Source organism: Alligator mississippiensis, chromosome 8 (genome assembly GCF_030867095.1).
Source record: "Alligator mississippiensis isolate rAllMis1 chromosome 8, rAllMis1, whole genome shotgun sequence".
NCBI lineage: Eukaryota > Metazoa > Chordata > Crocodylia > Alligatoridae > Alligator > Alligator mississippiensis.
The window spans coordinates 22,674,276-22,691,616 of record NC_081831.1 but is presented as its reverse complement, the minus strand read 5'-3'; the positions used below and the strand labels follow the sequence as shown (position 1 = coordinate 22,691,616).

The 17,341-nt window shown below is 57.5% G+C and overlaps 2 protein-coding genes across 3 annotated transcripts; both read left to right on the top strand.

The window, feature by feature from the left end:
• The first annotated feature begins 30 nt into the window (after positions 1–30).
• Positions 31–10,689, top strand: CALR (calreticulin). Of its 2 annotated transcripts, none has more exons than XM_059732271.1 (9): positions 31–70; positions 5,768–5,869; positions 6,242–6,445; positions 6,916–7,010; positions 7,099–7,308; positions 7,419–7,532; positions 8,478–8,621; positions 8,951–9,043; positions 9,482–10,689. In XM_059732271.1, exons 1-9 carry the CDS (start codon positions 46–48, stop codon positions 9,674–9,676), a joined length of 1,182 nt encoding a protein of 393 aa, XP_059588254.1. In that variant the 5' UTR covers positions 31–45; the 3' UTR covers positions 9,677–10,689. The 2 variants fall into 2 exon arrangements, with proteins under 2 accessions (XP_059588254.1, XP_006262375.2); XM_006262313.4 differs by lacking the exon at positions 31–70 and adding an exon at positions 3,986–4,148.
• Positions 10,690–11,059: 370 nt separating this feature from the next.
• On the top strand, positions 11,060–17,274 carry RAD23A (RAD23 homolog A, nucleotide excision repair protein). Its single transcript, XM_014594511.3, has 9 exons — positions 11,060–11,269; positions 12,830–12,991; positions 13,258–13,427; positions 13,940–13,995; positions 14,230–14,357; positions 14,872–14,947; positions 15,034–15,164; positions 15,940–16,104; positions 16,564–17,274. The coding sequence occupies exons 1-9, from the start codon at positions 11,198–11,200 to the stop codon at positions 16,675–16,677; spliced, it is 1,074 nt and encodes a 357-aa protein (XP_014449997.1). The 5' UTR covers positions 11,060–11,197; the 3' UTR covers positions 16,678–17,274.
• The last annotated feature ends 67 nt before the right edge of the window (positions 17,275–17,341 follow it).

Below are 17,341 nucleotides of genomic sequence, written 5' to 3'. Positions count from 1 at the left end.
TTCTGTGCAAGTTGTTGATTGCGTATGATCCCAGGACTCTGGAACATGGCGCTTAAAAATGCCGCATGTGGTAAGACTTTCTGTAAGGTCACAACAGCTTGTCGTCTAGGAATGAGTCATCTAAAGGCAGTCCTAGAGGTAGCTGGGGTAGAGACAAGGTGTGGGATCCTTGAAGAAATGAGGCATGTGGGTGTTCGAGCAGGTTTTATACGTGATCAAATGCACATATACACACATGAAATTGCACTTGCACAATTACACATGTGCACAATTACCTGCACACACAGTTGCGCATGGCTGCTAGCAGCTATAGCCAAGATTGCACACCCCACTGGGTTGCACAGAGCACAGCATTTTATTTACTGCCATATAAATTACAGGTGACAACACACTAGAGACTTTTTCCTCCTGGCTGGTGTAATTCTACCTCAGGACTAACTGCAGCTTGCTTTACGAATGGGTTAATGAGTTACAGGGGCATTTAAAGACTGGTGTTACCTACACAGGACAGACAAGCCCAGCCAGGGCCAGAGCAGCAGAATTATGACAGTTCCCACACCCTGCCGATAGACCTCCACTTTGGCTTGGCAGGGCCTCTCATGAAGCAGGAGGGGCAGAAGAGGCAGCAGAGAGGAGACTGTTCCTATGTGAGAGTCTAAAACCTGCCCCACTGGATCCAGCTGAGGGGGTGGCAGCCCACCTGCCCTTCCCCAGGAGGGATCCTAGCTCTGTGAGGGTGGATCTTAACCTGGTGTCCTTGTGGAAACCACAGTCCTAAGGCACCCAGCCCTTTGAGACAGTGGCCTCTGCCTTTGTATGGAGGCAGATCCATGGGGCTGCCTGAGAAGGTGCCCATGAGGGGCTAATGGGGCCGGTCCAGAGCTACCCCAGGACTCCCTGGTGCAGGGTAAAAGTCACCTACTCAGATAACTGGGTCTGGGGGCAGCACCGGCCCAGGAGTGCTGGGATCTAACAGGCCTAGTTCTGTTTCTAGACAGAATTGGACCCAAGCCGGGGAATCCAGAGCCCATGGTGCTGGATCCTGACTCCTCTCAGATGCCTCCTGGTGGCAGCATCCCCTGACTCAGTGAGTTTGGGGGCCTGCTTCCTGATGACAAATTACTAGGCCTCTGACACTCACTGAGAGAATGAGAGGCTGGGGTGTGAGTGCTGGGCCAGTCCCCTACCCATCAAGAAGAGGGTCACATGGCTGCACTATGGCAGGACAGGGGGCCTGTTCCCATGTGTCCCCCTGCAGTGGAAATCAAGATCTGAACCCCTGGGGTCCAACAGGGTGAGGTGAATGAGAGGCAGGAGCTCCTGGACTCTGCAGACCATTCCCTGGGATTGATCCTAGCACCAGGGTGTGGACCCAGATGAACATGCTGCCTCTCTGCCAGTTCCCTTAGCTCCATGCATGAAATCGTGGAAACCAGTTCCTGCATTTCTGGATCCCTGGGTTTCGGGGGGTGGAAGGAGTTAGAGCTGGGAGCCAGGGTGCAGGGAAGGGAGCTGGCTGCAGCAATGGGGAAGCAGGAAGCTTTCATAGGAGAAGGGAGCCAGGCTTGAACTCATGCCTCTGGGGGTACAGGAATAGATCTGATCTGCTCTACCACTGCAACCCTTGCATAGACCTGTGCTCTCTGAGCTGGGGACAGAACCCAGGCATCCTGGCTCCCACCCCCACCCTGCTTTCATCATTACACCCAGCTCTCGGCCCAGAACCTAGGAGTCCTGATCCCTAGATCCATCACTCCAGCCATACCCCAGGGGTTGAGTCCCAGCCCTCCCAGTTCTACCCCCTGCCCCCATGTGCTAAGAGCTTCTCACATCTGGGACTGTGTCTTTAGTGCTGTCTGGAATGGACCCATGTGCCCCCGTTTCCCCAGGCCCCAGCCACTTCCTTTTTTCCGTTCCTCCTCCTATCACTACGCACCCACCCTGCCCCTTTCCCCACTGAGCTCTGGTCTCTGCACTAACTGACCGGGGGGTTGCAAAAGCAAGAACCATTTGTCACTGGGTGATGCCATGGTTAGTGGGGGGGGGGCGTGGCACTTGAGGCCAAAAGTCCACTGTAGACATGGTTGTACTGGGGCAGATGCCCAAAATGATAGGTCCTGTTGACAGGGCCAGAGAGGGGTTCCTGGAGGGAAGGGGTATATCTAGGACAGGTTTGTGGCAGAAAGAGAAGCATAAGGGGAGAGAGGGAGGGAAAGGAGGAGGAATATGGAGAGACAGGAGTCCAAAGCCATGGTGGGATGGATGACAGGTGTCACCACCACTGTGGAGGCCTGGAAGGGTCTATAGGGGAGATGGATGGGGTGGGTGGTGTTTGCATTCCCAGGTCTCCCCAAATCCTCTGTCACTTTATCGCTGCTGACCACGCAACAGCTGCCCCACTCCACCCCCAACACCAGCTACATCTCCCATCCCAGCAAGAACAGCTGCTGTGTTTTACCCCAATGGGTGCTACATTTTATTGGAGGGGGAGGGAGGGGCAGATGGATCACTTACCAGGTTTCAACGGTCTGTGTCCTGGTGCCCTGCCAGATGCTGCTGATTACATAAGAGACATAAGTGTTGCTGGGACTGTTATCTCTCTTCCGTGTGTTACTTCTGGGCCCAGGCCCACAGCATTGGCAAGGGCCTGCTCTCGTGTTTGCTTCTCTTTGCCAGGCTGTTCAGAAAGGTGAACCACCAGGAGTCTTCCTCTTCCTTGCCTCTTTCAGGCTTTAGAAGATTCATAAGGATTTTGAAAACATTTGAATTGCCACCTGAAATGAAGCTGTTTCTGGGGTGCAGCACACAATGTTCAGAGAAGAGAGAACAGGGGCTCTGAGGTGGAATGAAGTGCCAGGGGAGCGGTTAGAGCCAACCCTAGTGGGGGTGCGGGGCCCAGGGCAAATCATCCTGTGCAGGGCCCCCTTAACACATGGAGCTGTGGTACCCCCGCAAAGGGGGAAGGGGGTGGTCTCCATGCTTCTTCCATAGTGCTGGGCTGAGCCGCCAATTCCAGGCGGGCCCTGCAGGAGGGGTCACGGCTGCTCTGCTTGGCTCTGCAGGGCCCCCCCAAAGCACGAGGCCCAGGGCAGTTGCCCCAATTTGCCATACCTTAAGGATGGCTTTGCCAGGAGGAGATTGTCAAGGGGAGTGGTGAGCAGCCCGGCACTGGATCCCATGTGCTGGTGAAGGGCACTCACAATACCTGAGATGGTTGTGGCTCTTGTCCCTGTCTGTCCATGGCTGGTGGGGGGAGTGGGGTGGGTTGTTTAATATCTGTTTTAGTCCTAGGTACCTGGAGTTTTAAGGCATGTAACAGAGTCGGTGGGAGAGCCAGGTAAAGAACCACAGGTGTTCTAGGACCAGGGAATAGAACCCAGGAGTCCAGGTAACCCCTCCCCTTTCCTAAAGGTAGGCCCCACCCCCAGCCAAAAACAAATTAGACCCGGGATTCCCTTCCTCTCCCCCAGTTTAACCTACGTTTTTTATGACAAGATCAGGATGCACAGCATCATCATATGGCAAAATTAAGCTCTAGGCCTGTTTCCAGGGGAGTGAAATCCACATGGGATTTCACTGCTTCCTCTCCCCCGTAGGACTTATTGCGACTATTATGGGCTGGGGGCTTCTCCCATCTCTCTCTGTTCCACCCCAGGTGAACTGTGAGGGGTGGAGACTACAGTCTACCTTGAGCTGGTCCTTTAAGGCGCCCCAGCTAGTCATGTGACCTGCCAAGCAAAGGTGACGCATCAGGCAGAGTGGGAGGAGGTGTCTCCACCGAACGCGTGGTTGCTCCTCATTGGCCCGGCGCTGCAGCCAATAGGAAGCGGCCATCTGGGACGCTAACGTTCGGGGGCGCCTCCGGAGTCGCCCTGTGGGGTGCCGACCAATGGGTGCGCGACTCGCGGGGCCGCGGGCCAATGAGGCAGCGGCAGGGCGGGGCTCGGACCGGCCCCCCATATAAAAGCTGTCGCTGCTACCGCGCCTGCTGCAGTGTCCAGGCACTTCTAGGGCTTGTAGTATCTTAAGGGGGCTGGAGCCGTGCGAGGGACCCGCAGAGATGAGCCCGTTCTTGGTGCTGTGCGGCCTCTTGGGCTTGGCGGCGGCGGGGCCTGCGGAGTTCTTCCGGGAGGAGTTCGCCGACGGAGGTGAGGGCGGGGGAGGGGCTGAAGGGGTGGACGAGCCTCTGGGAGGGTGGGGAGCGCCTATGGGATGTCTCTCCTTGGGGTCTGGGAGGGCGGTGGGGGGAGCTGCGATGGAAGAAGAGCAGGGAGTGCGGGTGGAGGCCCCCCCAGCACGTTGGACAGGAGACTTGCCTGGGGGTTGGGCAGGGAGTAGCGGGTTCTGGGGAAGGGTTGACCCTGTGATGCCTGGGTTATGGGGTGGGTGCCTGAGGTGCGGCTGGGCCTGGGGAAGCTCGGGTGGCAGTGGTGGGGCTCCCATGGAGCAGCTGGTTGGGCCTGTCAGAGGCACAACCCTGGATGGGCCGATGGAGGCTGATCCGGGCCGATGGAAGCTGATCCAGGCCGTCCTGAGGGAGAAGAGCTGACCCAGGGCTCAGGGAAAGGCCTACTGTGTCAGGCTGAGAGGCTGCTCTCTAAACCCACCTGTGCTGAGTGGCCTACCTGAGTCCAGCCCCCAGAGGAGTCTGCCACAGAGCAGAGTCCCTTACAATGGACTCCAGCCACTTGAGGCAGCGGGAAGAAGCAGCCCTGGGCAGAGCTCTTACCCCAGTGTGGTGCAGGCTCTGGGGTCCTTTGTGTTCTAGGCTAGGTGGCAGCAGAGTGACCCATGTGGCTCTGGGGAACAGGAGGGAAGCAGTCACACATCTCCTCGCAGGCCCTGGGCAGCCTGCTGTTGCTTTCACTCTGCTCCCTGAGCAGCTGGGCAGGAAGTAGACTGGGTTTTGGTTTTGCCCCTGCCTCAGGTTGTCCTGAGCAGAGAGGAATTGGTGCCTGTCACTGAGCATCTGGTCAGGCTTAGTGTTGTTGAAAGCAGCTGGGGCTGCCCTGGGCCAGCTGAAAAGCCAGATCCTCTGGAGCAGATGGGCAGTGTTTCCTGGAGGGAAAGAGGCTGAAGGGGCAGCAAAGATTTAAGTGCCGTGTTTTGGGCTGGGCTGCTACTAGCTGTAGTCCTGGGCAGGCCACAGCAGCTCCTGACTGTCCCATCATGCCCTGGGTGGGAGGGGGCAGGGCCTGGGTCCAGGTGGGTTGTATAGCAGGCCTGGGTGCTGTACCATGGCAGACTTTGTACCTACAGAATGGGACCCAGGCCTCCAGCTGAAATGTCTCCTTCTGGAGATGTGCTTAGACATGGTCTCCCCTCAGTGTGGAGAAGGGACTGGACTTGGTGGCAGTGTGTGTCTGCTATGTATCCATTGCCACAGAGGTGACTGCATTTGTGTAGCAGGGGACTCCATCACCATGGATCTCCATCAAGCGCTGCTGAGATAAAGGCAGAGACTCAATTGTGAGGGGTGGGAGCAGGGTCCAGTGGCTGGGGCAAGGCATTGGCCTCTGAACTGCTGAGTTCTATGGCACTGTAACCATCCTAGGTCACAGCTTCCCTCTGCCTCAGTTTACCTGGTGGGTATGTATCCTGTTCCTCTCATCATTCTTGTCATCTGCAGTGGGAAGTAGCTTAACCTAGCAGCTTAACCTGGCAGTTTAACCACAAACCTACTTGTGTCCGGAGATGCAGGGAGGCCCTCTTTGCTGCCCCCTTCCCCCACCGTTTCAACTCCAAACCTTGTATCTCCCCTTCCCAGATACCTGGACGAGCCGCTGGGTGGAGTCAAAGCACAAATCTGACTATGGGAAGTTCAAGCTGACGGCTGGCAAGTTCTATGGGGACAGCGAGAAAGACAAAGGTGGGCACATTTCCTGCTGGTGGTGAAGGGAGGGGGCAGTCTATGGGTCCTCTTTTTGCCCACCCCTTGGCATCTCTGCTCTGTTCTCACAGCTAGGGTGAGTTGCAGGGTCCCCTCTGCTGCATGCTGCCCAGTGGGGCTGCATCCCATTGTGGACTCTCTCCAGGGAAGCAGTCACTGCACCCCCCCCCCCCCCGCCCCCCCCCCGGCAGCTTTGATCCCACAGGTAGTCATGGTACCTGCCTCATGACCTAAGGACCAGGTAGCAGGCCTCATCCCTCACTGCAGATGGGCAGAGCCAGTCCTTTCACACCTCCATTGGGGCTCTGCCTTGGTGGGGTCCTGATTGCACCCTCCCCCACTCCCCTGCAGGAATCCAGACAAGCCAGGACGCCCGCTTCTATGCCATCTCATCCCGCTTTGAGCCTTTCAGCAACCGGGGCAAGACGGTGGTGGTGCAGTTCACAGTGAAGCACGAGCAGAACATTGACTGTGGTGGGGGTTATGTCAAACTCTTCCCGGCCAGCCTGAGTCAGGAGGACATGCATGGAGACTCTGAGTACAACATCATGTTTGGTGAGCAGAGGGGTAGGGGCAGCTGGTGCAAGGCATGAGTCCATTTGGGCCCAGCCAGGTTCATGGTGTTCCACTCTCCTGTGGCTTCAGTTGTCAGGGTCGTGCTAGGAGTGGCTTTCCTTCCTTCTCATCCAGGGGCTGGTGTCATGCTTCTCCACAGGGGGGAATGCAGCATCTTCTCTACATGAGGCTTCAGGGAGCCCTTGGGGAGATGCAAATTCTTTCCCATGCTGGCCAGGGGACCAGCAGATCAGGGCGCATTGGGGTCTCCCAGGGGACCAAGCAGTGTGTTTGAGGGGAGGGGGAGAAATGGCCTGTAGGGGAACTAGCTCAAGTGGGTCTTTCCTGAGCTCACTGCCCTTGGTGGTTGGATGTAATGACCTTGGAGCAGGTTCTCCCAGCTCCTGCAAGGGGTTGGCCGCAGGTGCCCTCCTCATCACCATGCTTCCTAATGGCACCTTGTCCCTCAGGTCCTGACATTTGTGGGCCTGGGACCAAGAAAGTCCATGTGATCTTCAACTACAAGGGCAAGAATGTGCTCATCAACAAGGACATACGCTGCAAGGTGAGTACCCAGAAGGGGGGGGGTGTCTTCCCATGCCCTTTCCTCCATGATGCCTTGGCCCCTGCTCACCTGGCCCCTCCCTGTGCAGGATGACGAGTTTACCCACCTGTACACCCTCATTGTCCGGCCCGACAATACCTATGAAGTGAAAATAGACAATGGCAAGGTGGAATCGGGCAACCTGGAGGACGACTGGGACTTCCTGCCACCCAAGAAGATCAAGGACCCTGAGGCCAAGAAGCCTGAGGACTGGGATGAACGGGCCAAGATTGATGACCCCACAGACACCAAGCCTGAGGTGGGCACAGGCTGGCAGGAATGACTTGGCTGGGGCTGGGTGGTGGGAAGGATAACACGCAGTGAGGCCCCACTGGGGGAGTCTGACTCGTGCGGGACTCTCACTCCCAGGATTGGGACAAGCCTGAGCACATCCCTGACCCTGATGCTAAGAAACCTGAGGACTGGGATGAGGAGATGGATGGCGAGTGGGAGCCTCCGGTTATCCAGAACCCCGAGTACAAGGTGAGGTGGGCCAGGCCTTCCCATCCCCTTTTCCTTGCAGCCTGTACTGGAAGCTATATATATACCCAGGCCTTGTCGGGTGAGGGGGGAGATAGGGGTACCATACTAGAGCTATAACTAGACTGCCAGTGCCACACATCCTTGTAGAAGCCATGAGTACCATAAGACCACCTGCAGAGTCCTGCTGCCTGGCTGGGAGTGTCAGTTATGGCCTCAGCAAGAAAAAGGTTCCCTCTTCATAAACTTGGAGCTTGCTGCTCCTGGGTCCATGTAGGGTTGGGAATCTGCTGCATACCCAAAGAGATGAGCAGTCCTGAGAGCTGGTCTCTGCAGCAGCCCCTGCTTGTCCTAGAAAATTAGGGTTGGAAGGGACTTCAGAAGGCTGTCTAGTCCAGCGGCTCTCAACCTTTCTTTGTACCAGCACCCATTTCATAAACATTGACCAGTACCACCCCTGTGCCCCTCGCTCCTGACCTGCTGCCCCTAGGCCCCAGCTACATATCTTATCTAAACTTGCCTTACTGCAACTAGAGAGCATTGCTCCTTGTTTTGTCATTGGCTACCACTGAGAACAGTGTAGCTCCATTCTCTTTGGAACCACCTTTCAGGTAGCTGAAGGTTCAAATCCCCCCTCAGTTGTCTTTTCTGCAGACTAAATAAGCCCAGTTCCCTCAGCCTATTCTCATGGTGAGGGTGCTAGGGCACATGACTTATTTTCATTGCCCTCCGCTGGACTGTCTCCAACTTGTCCACATACTTTCTATAGTGGGGGACCCAAAACTGGACAAAGGATTCTAGATGTGGCCTCACCTGTTGCTGGGGGAGTGTAACCCACAGGTTGCCATTGGCCCTGGGGTTGCCATTGTGGGGGCCTGGGCCCTGTGGTGGTGCTAGCGTCCATGACCTGAGCCAGGTGCTCACTCCCTTCCCTCTGCCTCGCTACAGGGGGAGTGGAAGCCGCGCCAGATTGACAACCCTGACTACAAGGGCAAGTGGGTACACCCTGAGATCGACAACCCTGAGTACACGCCTGATCCCAGTCTATATGCCTATGACAGCTTTGGAGTTATTGGCCTTGACCTGTGGCAGGTGTGATGGCTGGGAGTGGGGAGCAACAGTGTTTTCTAAGAGACTGAGGGTGGGGGAGGCTGGCTGATTTCTGGGGCAGGTGGATGGTAGCTGGGGTCTCAATGATTCTGCTGCGCACTCGAGCAGTGAGGTGGTATAGGTCATGGAGCCAAAACAGGTACCTCTCCTGGGGGCTGGAGGTGGGGTGGGGAAATGGCTGTGGTGTGGGAAGTTGAGTCCCCTCCAGGCCCTGCTGGGTGATCCCCCTCATAGAGCAAGTCCCCTCAAGGGATCTAGCTGCCCCGCTGCTGCTCCGTGACGGTCTTGCTCTCTTCCTCCATTCCCTCCAGGTGAAGTCTGGCACCATTTTTGATAACTTCCTGATCACAGATGATGAGAAGTTCGCAGAGGAGTTTGGCAGTGAGACGTGGGGGGCCACCAAGGTATGGGAGTTAGTGTCATGGCACTACCCTTATCTCCCAGGAGTTAGTGGGCAGAGGCTTGTGGGGGGGTAGACATGCCCCCTTCTCAGGGTATGGAGCAGAACTCCAGGCCTCTGCTTGGCACTTTCCTAGTCAAGATTTCTCTTGGGTGATAGGGGTGGGGGACAAATCAGCCCCTTGCTAAGGGCTGAGGGCACAAGGTGCTTTGAAGAGGTAACTTTATTAGTGCTCATGGAGTCTGGCCAGGGTCCCCACAGCAGACCCTTGAATTGGGTCCCAGTGATAGTGACCTCTATCTGGGCGTTGGACCTGGAGGCACAGCTCTGCTTGTCCCCAGGGCAGGGAGATGTGGGAAGTAGCAGAGGCTGGGAGTGAATGCCCAGCCAGTAGCCCTGTCTTCCCTGCCCCTGCTAATATGGCTGCATCCAAACTCTCTAGGATGCAGAGAAGAAGATGAAGGAGCAGCAGGATGAAGAACAGCGCAAGAAACAGGAGGAGGAGGACAAGAAGCGGAAGGAGGAGGAGGGCGAGGCCGAGGGGGACGAGGATGAGGATGAGGATGATGATGACGAGGATGAGCCTGAAAAGGAGGATGAAGAGGAGACAGAGGGGCCTGGGAAGGATGAGCTGTGAGCACGCAGCTGTTGCTGCCCCCGCCTGCAGCAGCCGTGGGAAGGGGATACTGTAATGTCTCTATGAGACCCGAACTTTCTTTTTTTTATTGGTGTCTTTGTTTTGTTTCTGTTTTTGTTTTGGGGTTTGTTTTTTTTTTTTTTTTGTCCTTATTCCCATTTCCCCTCTTTTTCCCCCCCCCTTTTTTTTTTTTTTTGAAACATGCCCCCATTGCCAGTATCAGCCCCGGTCCTGTGCATAGAGAGGGCTAGGCCTTGGCCCTAACAGCATCCAGGGTCTAACTTCCAGGAGTTCACCTGTTGATAGCACTGGCTGCAAGGGATTAGCAGTGGGCTGGCTTCTGGCAGCTTCTCTCTACGAAGCAGGGCATGGAGGCTAGAAATCAGCATCTCTACTTCTCCCAGGCACCTCCCCTGCTCCCCCCACTCCCTTTTTATTCCTTCCAAATAGAAACTGTCCCCAGCCCCCTGCAGGCTTTCAGAATATGGGAAGAGGAAGCAGTGTGGGGGGTTGGGATTGATACTGGGGGTTGGGGAGCACCATCCTGCAGGAGTTTCTCTTCCCAGCCCAAAGCTGCTGGGTCTCTACAGCAGGGCTGCAGCTGCCTGCTCCCTCTTTCATCCCCAAAGCCGGCCCAGAAGTGGCACCTACTTTCAGCCGGCCTCTGAGCTGTGCCATATCCCTAATGGGTAGCCTGCATAACAGCCTGTTGCATCTGGGGGTCCAAAGCACCTTTTTCTGTAACAGGTGGCTGGAGTCCCTAGGGAACTGCACAGGCCTTTTAGGTAATGGGGGGGGGGGGGGCACTGCAGGGTAGAATGTAAAGAGAATCTCCTGGGTGAGGATGCAGAGCTGTGGGGAGGGGGGTGGGGAGCAGAAGACTGCAGGGCCAGGCTTGTTCCTACTACTGGAACTGCACCTGGGGGTGGGTGAGTGTTTGAGGGCTCTGGTCACACTTGAATGTATTGAGGACTGAAGAAAATTTCTATTAAATTAACTCTGTGTCTAACCCAGGTGCTTGTCTTTGTGTCCTTCCTCTGCCTGCTCTGCCAGGGGGGCCAGAAGGGAGGTCAGGCTTGCTGCAGCAGGAGCTGTGGGGGTCCCTGAGGATAGGAAGCCAGTGATCCTCTCAAGGGAGCAGAGTCTTGCATTCCCCTAGGCTTGGCTCCGCCTGCGACCGGGCCAGCCCACCCCCGCCATGTTAGCCCATTAGGGCTGCCATTTTATGCCCCTCTGTCATATGACCACTTTAGGGCCGGGGCCCCTACACATAACCTATGCTTCGTCATATGACCCGCTCCCCGCAGCCACCTCCCTTAGCACGTGACCGCCAGCAAGGCGTTTTTTCGCCTAGCGCACATCACTTCCGGTTGCCTCGTGTCACGTGCTGGGGCTGCTGCGCGTGGGAGCCGGAAGCCGCGGGGCAGTAAAATGGCAGCGGCGTGAGTTGCATGTTGTCGGGGCTGCTGTATACGTTGGAAAGAGCCGCCCGAGCCTCAGCCCGGCCCGGCCGCCGCCGCCATGGCGGTGACTATCACCCTGAAGACGCTGCAGCAGCAGACGTTCAAGATCCGTATGGAGCCCGACGAAACGGTGAGGGGCGCGCGGGGCGAGATGGTACGGTCCGAGCCCGCGAGGGGGGATGGGGATGGTGGTCTAAGCGGGGAGGGATAGAACGGTTCAAGCCCAGTGGGAAGGACGGAGTGGTACAGTCCACGCTGGGAGGCAGTAGAATGGCACGGCTCCACCTCGCTGCGGGGGTGCAATGGCATGGTTGGAGCTGAAGGGAGGAATAGTGTGGGTCTCCCCCACCCCGTGGTGCAGTCTAAGGTCCGGTCTCTCTGCCTTTTAAGCAGGCGTGGCCAGGCGCTGCCCCCCAGCGCCCCCTCGTGGTCCGGGCTCTGCTGCCGTCCCCCGATACAGCTCCTATAGGTCTCCCCCATGGCCTCCAGGTGCAGGGAGGGGGCAAGATGATGCCCCAGTGTCCTGCCTCCCTCCAGCATCCCAGCTCAGAGGTGGCTGCGTCTTGGCCCTGAGCATGCTATCTCCATGCAGAGTTGTGTAGCTGCACCACCCCAGAAGCAGCTGTATCTCAGTGGGGGGGGAGGGGAATCTGTATACCCAGCCCTTGATACGTGTCCCCCTCCCCAGAACCAACTCTATCTTGGTGTGAGAGGAGTGGGGGGCCCTGTATACCATGAACAACTGGTGCCTCGGATCACTGGGGATCACATGCCCCCCCCCCCGATGCTAGTTAGCGATGTGGGGGGGTCCCCCCTGCGGCCAATCTCACTCGCCAAAGAGCAGTTGTGCCACTTCTGGAAGCTGCGCCCCTGCTTTTGCTGGTGGCCCCGTTCCTCAGCTGGCACTCGCAGGGGGGGCACTGGTGCTCCTGCATACCCCCTTGCCTGTCGCCTAAACAGGGAGTGCAGCCTGACAAGAGTGCATGTGCACCCCCTTACATATTGCCACTGCTGTATACCCACTTCTCAGTGTGGTCCACCCCAGAGGTGGCTGCATCCCAAACCCAGGGAAGATTCCCCCTATCTTAGGCTGTGAGTAACAACTCTGCACCTTCACTGTCTCAAGGCCTGTCACCATTGCCTGAGTCCTTGGCCTCAGGGTGCAGCTGGGGCTGGGGTGATGCCAATTCCCTCTTCAAATAGCTGGCATCCTCCACAGCTCCCTGGCAGCATCAGGCTTAATTTTGGCTCCCTCCAGGGCAGGAGAAGCCAAAAATATTGCTGGACCCTGCCCACGGCTGACGGGGTATGGGATGGGCTGCAGCTGTTCTACTCCCCTCTCTCGGATGGGGGTGGGGGGCAGCACCTTTGGCCTGAAGGTGTGCCATGCTGGGTGTCCAGGCCTGTGGATTGGCCTCTAGAAAGACTGAATATGGGAAGAATGGGGTCCGTTTGTCAGGGACCTCCCCTAGCCATTAAGTGTGTGCTTCCCCCTCCTGCCACTGGCAACATGGTTAACAGGCTTCAAAGAGCTTTTCTGCCTTCCTTTCCACCCTAGAGGTGGCTGCATCTTGGCCTGGTGGCACTAGGGGGCATTGCATTGCAAGGTGCAGGCTGGGGGGCTGCAGATTGTGGGGGGGGGGGGTGGTCTCTGGGTTGGATCCCTGGGTGATGGAGGCTGCAATGGCAGGTGCGGGTGCTGAAGGAGAAGATTGAGGCGGAGAAGGGTCGGGAAGCTTTCCCCGTGGCTGGGCAAAAGCTGATCTACGCTGGGAAGATCCTGAGCGATGATGCGCCCATCAGGGAATATAAGATCGATGAGAAGAACTTTGTGGTCGTCATGGTTACCAAGGTGGGTGTGTCCCCCACCTGACACCCCCAGACCCATTTCTCACCAGCATCCAGCCTGGGAAGCACAGATGGGTGCAAGAAGCCCCTGGGGTCCTGCCTTGATTCCCTGGGCTGGCATTAGGGGGTGCTGTGCTGCTGGGAGCATTAGTGGGCAGAGTCTGCGCTACCACTGGGGGTTGGAGGGGTTGGCTGCTGCTTGAAATGGGAGGGGGGAGTGCAGGGGGCTGGAGTGGTTCCAGCTGCCCCACTCTGCTGCTTGTTCTGTAGGCCAAGTCTGGCTCAGGGGCCCCCATCCCCCCTTCTGCAGAGCCCTCCCAGCCCCTCCTGGCTGAGCAGCCCCCTACAGCACCTGCAGCTGCCTCAGCCCCCCCAGCAGCACCCAGCGAGAAGCCCTCCCAGGAGCCAGTGGTGACCAACCCCCCGGAGTCTACTGTGGGGTAAGACACCCCCTATATGGATGCAACTCTGCCATGGTGGGTTGGCGGCCAGAGCCAGGCATCCCTGAGTTTGAAGGAGTGGGGCTCCAGACTCTTGGGTTCTGTTCTTGCCTCTCTGCAGCCCGGCTGCGTGCAAGCAGCTTCACTGTTGTCTGTCTTGGTTTTCACATTGTGGCAGTCCCCCTCCCCAAGAAGGAGAATGACCTTGTGTTAACAAGGCAGTTTTGGGAGGGTTGTTGGGAGAGTTTAACCCCTTATGGTTTCCCCCATGGTGCTGGGGGCCCAGGTCCCTCTGTGGAGGCTGCAGTTAGGGAAACTGAGGCAGGTGCAGGGACTTCCTGGGGAGGCGGTGGTGCCTTTACTCTTCACCCCTCCCCACCAGGAGGTCCTTCTGCAGCAGGAGCCCAGGAGCTCAGCCAGAGGGGATGGGGGGGGGGGGGGTCTCGAAGAACTTACCCCGGGGAACAGATCATCCTGGACCCGGCTACTATTTCTCTCTCTTAAATCTGCAGCTCTGTTCCCTCTTCAGGTAGCGCCGGGTGCGGCGAGGATGCAGCCTCCACCCTGGGTAGGTGAAGGCGGCTTTCCCCACTTCCCACTAGAAAAGGGCTGGGATTCCCAGGGTAGGGGTGAGGGGCAGCAGTCTGGGGTGGAGGAGGGGGCATGGAGCCAGGAGCTTGTACTCCTGGGTTCTCCAATCCTTTCTGCAGTTCTTCTCCAGCAGGGAGGGTTCCCCGTAGTAAAGAAGGAGGGGGGTTTGGCTCAGCCAAGACACCCCTGACACCGCACCCTCACTCCCCAGTGACTGGCTCAGAGTACGAGACAATGCTGGCCGAGATCATGTCAATGGGCTACGAGCGAGAGCAGGTGGTGGCTGCACTCCGAGCCAGCTACAACAATCCTCACCGTGCTGTAGAGTACCTGCTCGTGGTGAGCCCCTCCCCTGGGTGCCAGGACAGCTGGGTTCTGCTTCAGCTCTATGGAGGGGAGCAGGGATGAAGGATCAGAGCAGAGGGGGACATGAAAGTCACCATGACTGCTGTGGCTTATCCCTAGCTCCGGGGAGGGAGGGGTGGGTAGGAGCTGGGGGTGAGGACCCAGGAGCCAGGATGCGTGCGTTCTATCCCTAGCTTTGGGGAGGAGTGGGTAGTGCTGGGAGTAGGGGGCAGGGAGCAAGGATACCTGGGTTCTCTTATCCCTAGTTTTGGGAAGGGGAGCAGAGGGGTGGCCTGGAATGGGGAGTGGAACCTGGGAGCCAGGACAGCTGGGTTCTCTCCTGTGGGCAAATGCAGGGAAGTGCTGGGTGTGGGGAACACCAGGGGTCTGGCTGTAGCCCTGAGTAGAAAAGGACCAGAACTCCTGGGTTTTCTCCAATGGATTTGGGAGGGGGTAGAGCTGGCAGCCAGGATGTCTGGGTTCCAACCTCTGCCACTGGGCCCCACAGGGCATTCCGGGCAGCCCTGACCTGGAGCGAGCACCCATCCAGGAGAGCCAGGCCCCAGAGCCACCGACATCTGAAGGTGGGTGAGCCCTGCATGGGGGAGAGGGGCTCTGGGACCCTGCCCCTTTGGGGGTGTAGCTTAGCTTGACCACACCCACTCCCCAGGTGAGAACCCCCTGGAGTTCCTGCGGGAGCAGCCCCAGTTCCAGAACATGCGGCAGGTGATTCAGCAGAACCCGGCCCTGCTGCCCGCCCTCCTCCAGCAGCTTGGCCAGGAGAACCCCCAGCTCCTGCAGGTACCACAGTGCACCTGGACACCTGGGTTCTCCCGTACCAGGAGGGCAGTGGGAGCCATGGGACAGAGCAGGCTGGGCCTGGGATCCCAGGTGCATGTGTTTTCTCCCTACTTTGGGAGTGGAGTTGGGAGGTCTGGTCTGTTAGAGCCAAGGGGTCTGGTCTGTTAGAGCCTAGGTACTTCCATAGATTTCATAGACATTAGGGCTGAGGGGGACCTTGGAAGATCATTGAGTCCAGCCCCCTGCCCCAGGGGCAGGAAGTCAGCAGGGATCGTAGGATCCCAGCAAGATAAATATGCAAGTGTCTCTTGAAGGTATTCAAAGTAGGTGCTTGAACCATCTCCGATGGCAGTTTATTCCAAACCTTGGGGGCTTGGACAATAAAGAAGTTGTTCCTTATGTCCAGTTTGAAATGGTCATGGAGGAGTTTGTGACCGTTCGACCTTGTCATCCCTTGGGGCGCTCTGGTGAACAGACATTCTCCCAGATCCTTGGGTTGTCTCCAGCTCTGGGGGCCAGTGGAGGCTGGTGGGCCGGACCAAAGTGGGCCTGGGAGCCTGGGTGCTTGGTATCTCTCTAGCTCTGGGAGAGGAGTGGGGTTTGGGGGTGAGAGCAAGGGGGTTGGGAGCCTGGATGCCTGGGTTCCATTCCCAAAGCATGGTGCAACACTGGGGAGTCCCCACCTCTCTCTACATGCCTTGGTTTCCTCACAGTGGAGGGGTTTGCATGTATGATATGGGTTTGCCCCCTAACCCCATGCTTCCTCCTCCCACAGCAAATCAGCCAGCACCAGGAGCAGTTCATCCAGATGCTGAATGAGCCACTGGGTGAAGGGGGTGATGTGGCGGAGCTGGAGGGTGAGATAGGGGCCATGGGCGATGACACACCCCACATGAACTACATCCAGGTCACGCCTCAGGAGAAAGAAGCCATAGAGAGGGTAAGGGGGCTGGACCTGAGGCCAGGAGTCCTGGGTTCTACCCCATGACTGGGAATGGAGGGGTCCCACAGGTGAGAGCAGGGAGGATGGGAACCCAGACTTTTGGGTTCTGTGCCAACTGAGGGAGGGAAGAGTGTCGAATTGAGAGAGCAAAGTTAGGAGCCTGGATTCTGCACCCAGCTGTGGGAGGCAATGGTGTCTAGTGGGTAGAGCAGAGCTGGGAGCCCAGACCTCTGGGTCCTGCTTCTGATTGCCACTATAGCATGTGGGTTGATATTGAGCCAAGCTGGGAGTCACCAGCCCATGGGTCTGCACTGGGCATTGCCTCTGAAACCTACTGATGGCATTTGACCTCCCTTCACTGCTGGGGCTGGTGTGGGCAGGGTTTGGGGTGTGGCATCATGCTCCCCTACCCCCAGGCTGTGTATTAATCCATGTCCCTTTGTTGTCCCCACCCAGTTGAAAGCCTTGGGGTTCCCTGAGAGCCTGGTCATCCAGGCCTACTTCGCCTGCGAAAAGAATGAGAACCTGGCGGCGAATTTCCTTCTGAGCCAGAACCTGGAGGACGAGTGATTTGGGGAGGCGGGAGAGTTTTATATGAGAGACCCTGGCCCGGAGCCTCTTAAGAATGTACAGCCCTATCTATTTAAGGGGGGGGTGCCCCCTCATGGTGCCCTGCACCCCCTCCCCACAGCCCCCGTGGCTGGGTGCAGGGCAGCAAGAAGCAAACCAAGCCCCACCTCCAATCCCCTTTAAGATGCATCTGCAATTGAGCCCTTTTTGAGACCCGGGGGGGGGGGGGCTTGGACCCCCAGCTCCAGACCCAATTCTCTCCTCCTTCCCCTCCCCACAAGCCCTGCCCATGCCTCTCCCTCCTGATCCACAGAACTGCCCCCGTTGTTCTTGCCCCACAGTTCCCCTATCTGCCCCTTCCCCCCCCACACACAAAAAAGCCAGGTCTATGGCTTTAAGGTACCCTATGAGGTGTGAGAGGTGGGGTGCAATTGGTCCAGATTCTGCCCCCCACCTGAGGGCCACCTATTAGCCAGAGCCAGGGCTCTTAAGGGGGCAGGGTCCTTCATCTCAAATCTGTGTTTTATTTTTTAAAGGGAAAGGAACCTAAATATTTTTTTAACCCTCTCCCTCCCATGGGCTGCCCTCTGTGCTGGGGCAGGGTTGGGGGTGCTGGGGGTGGGGCTTGGACAGCTGTGTGAAGGGGCGGGGAGATTAAAGGCAA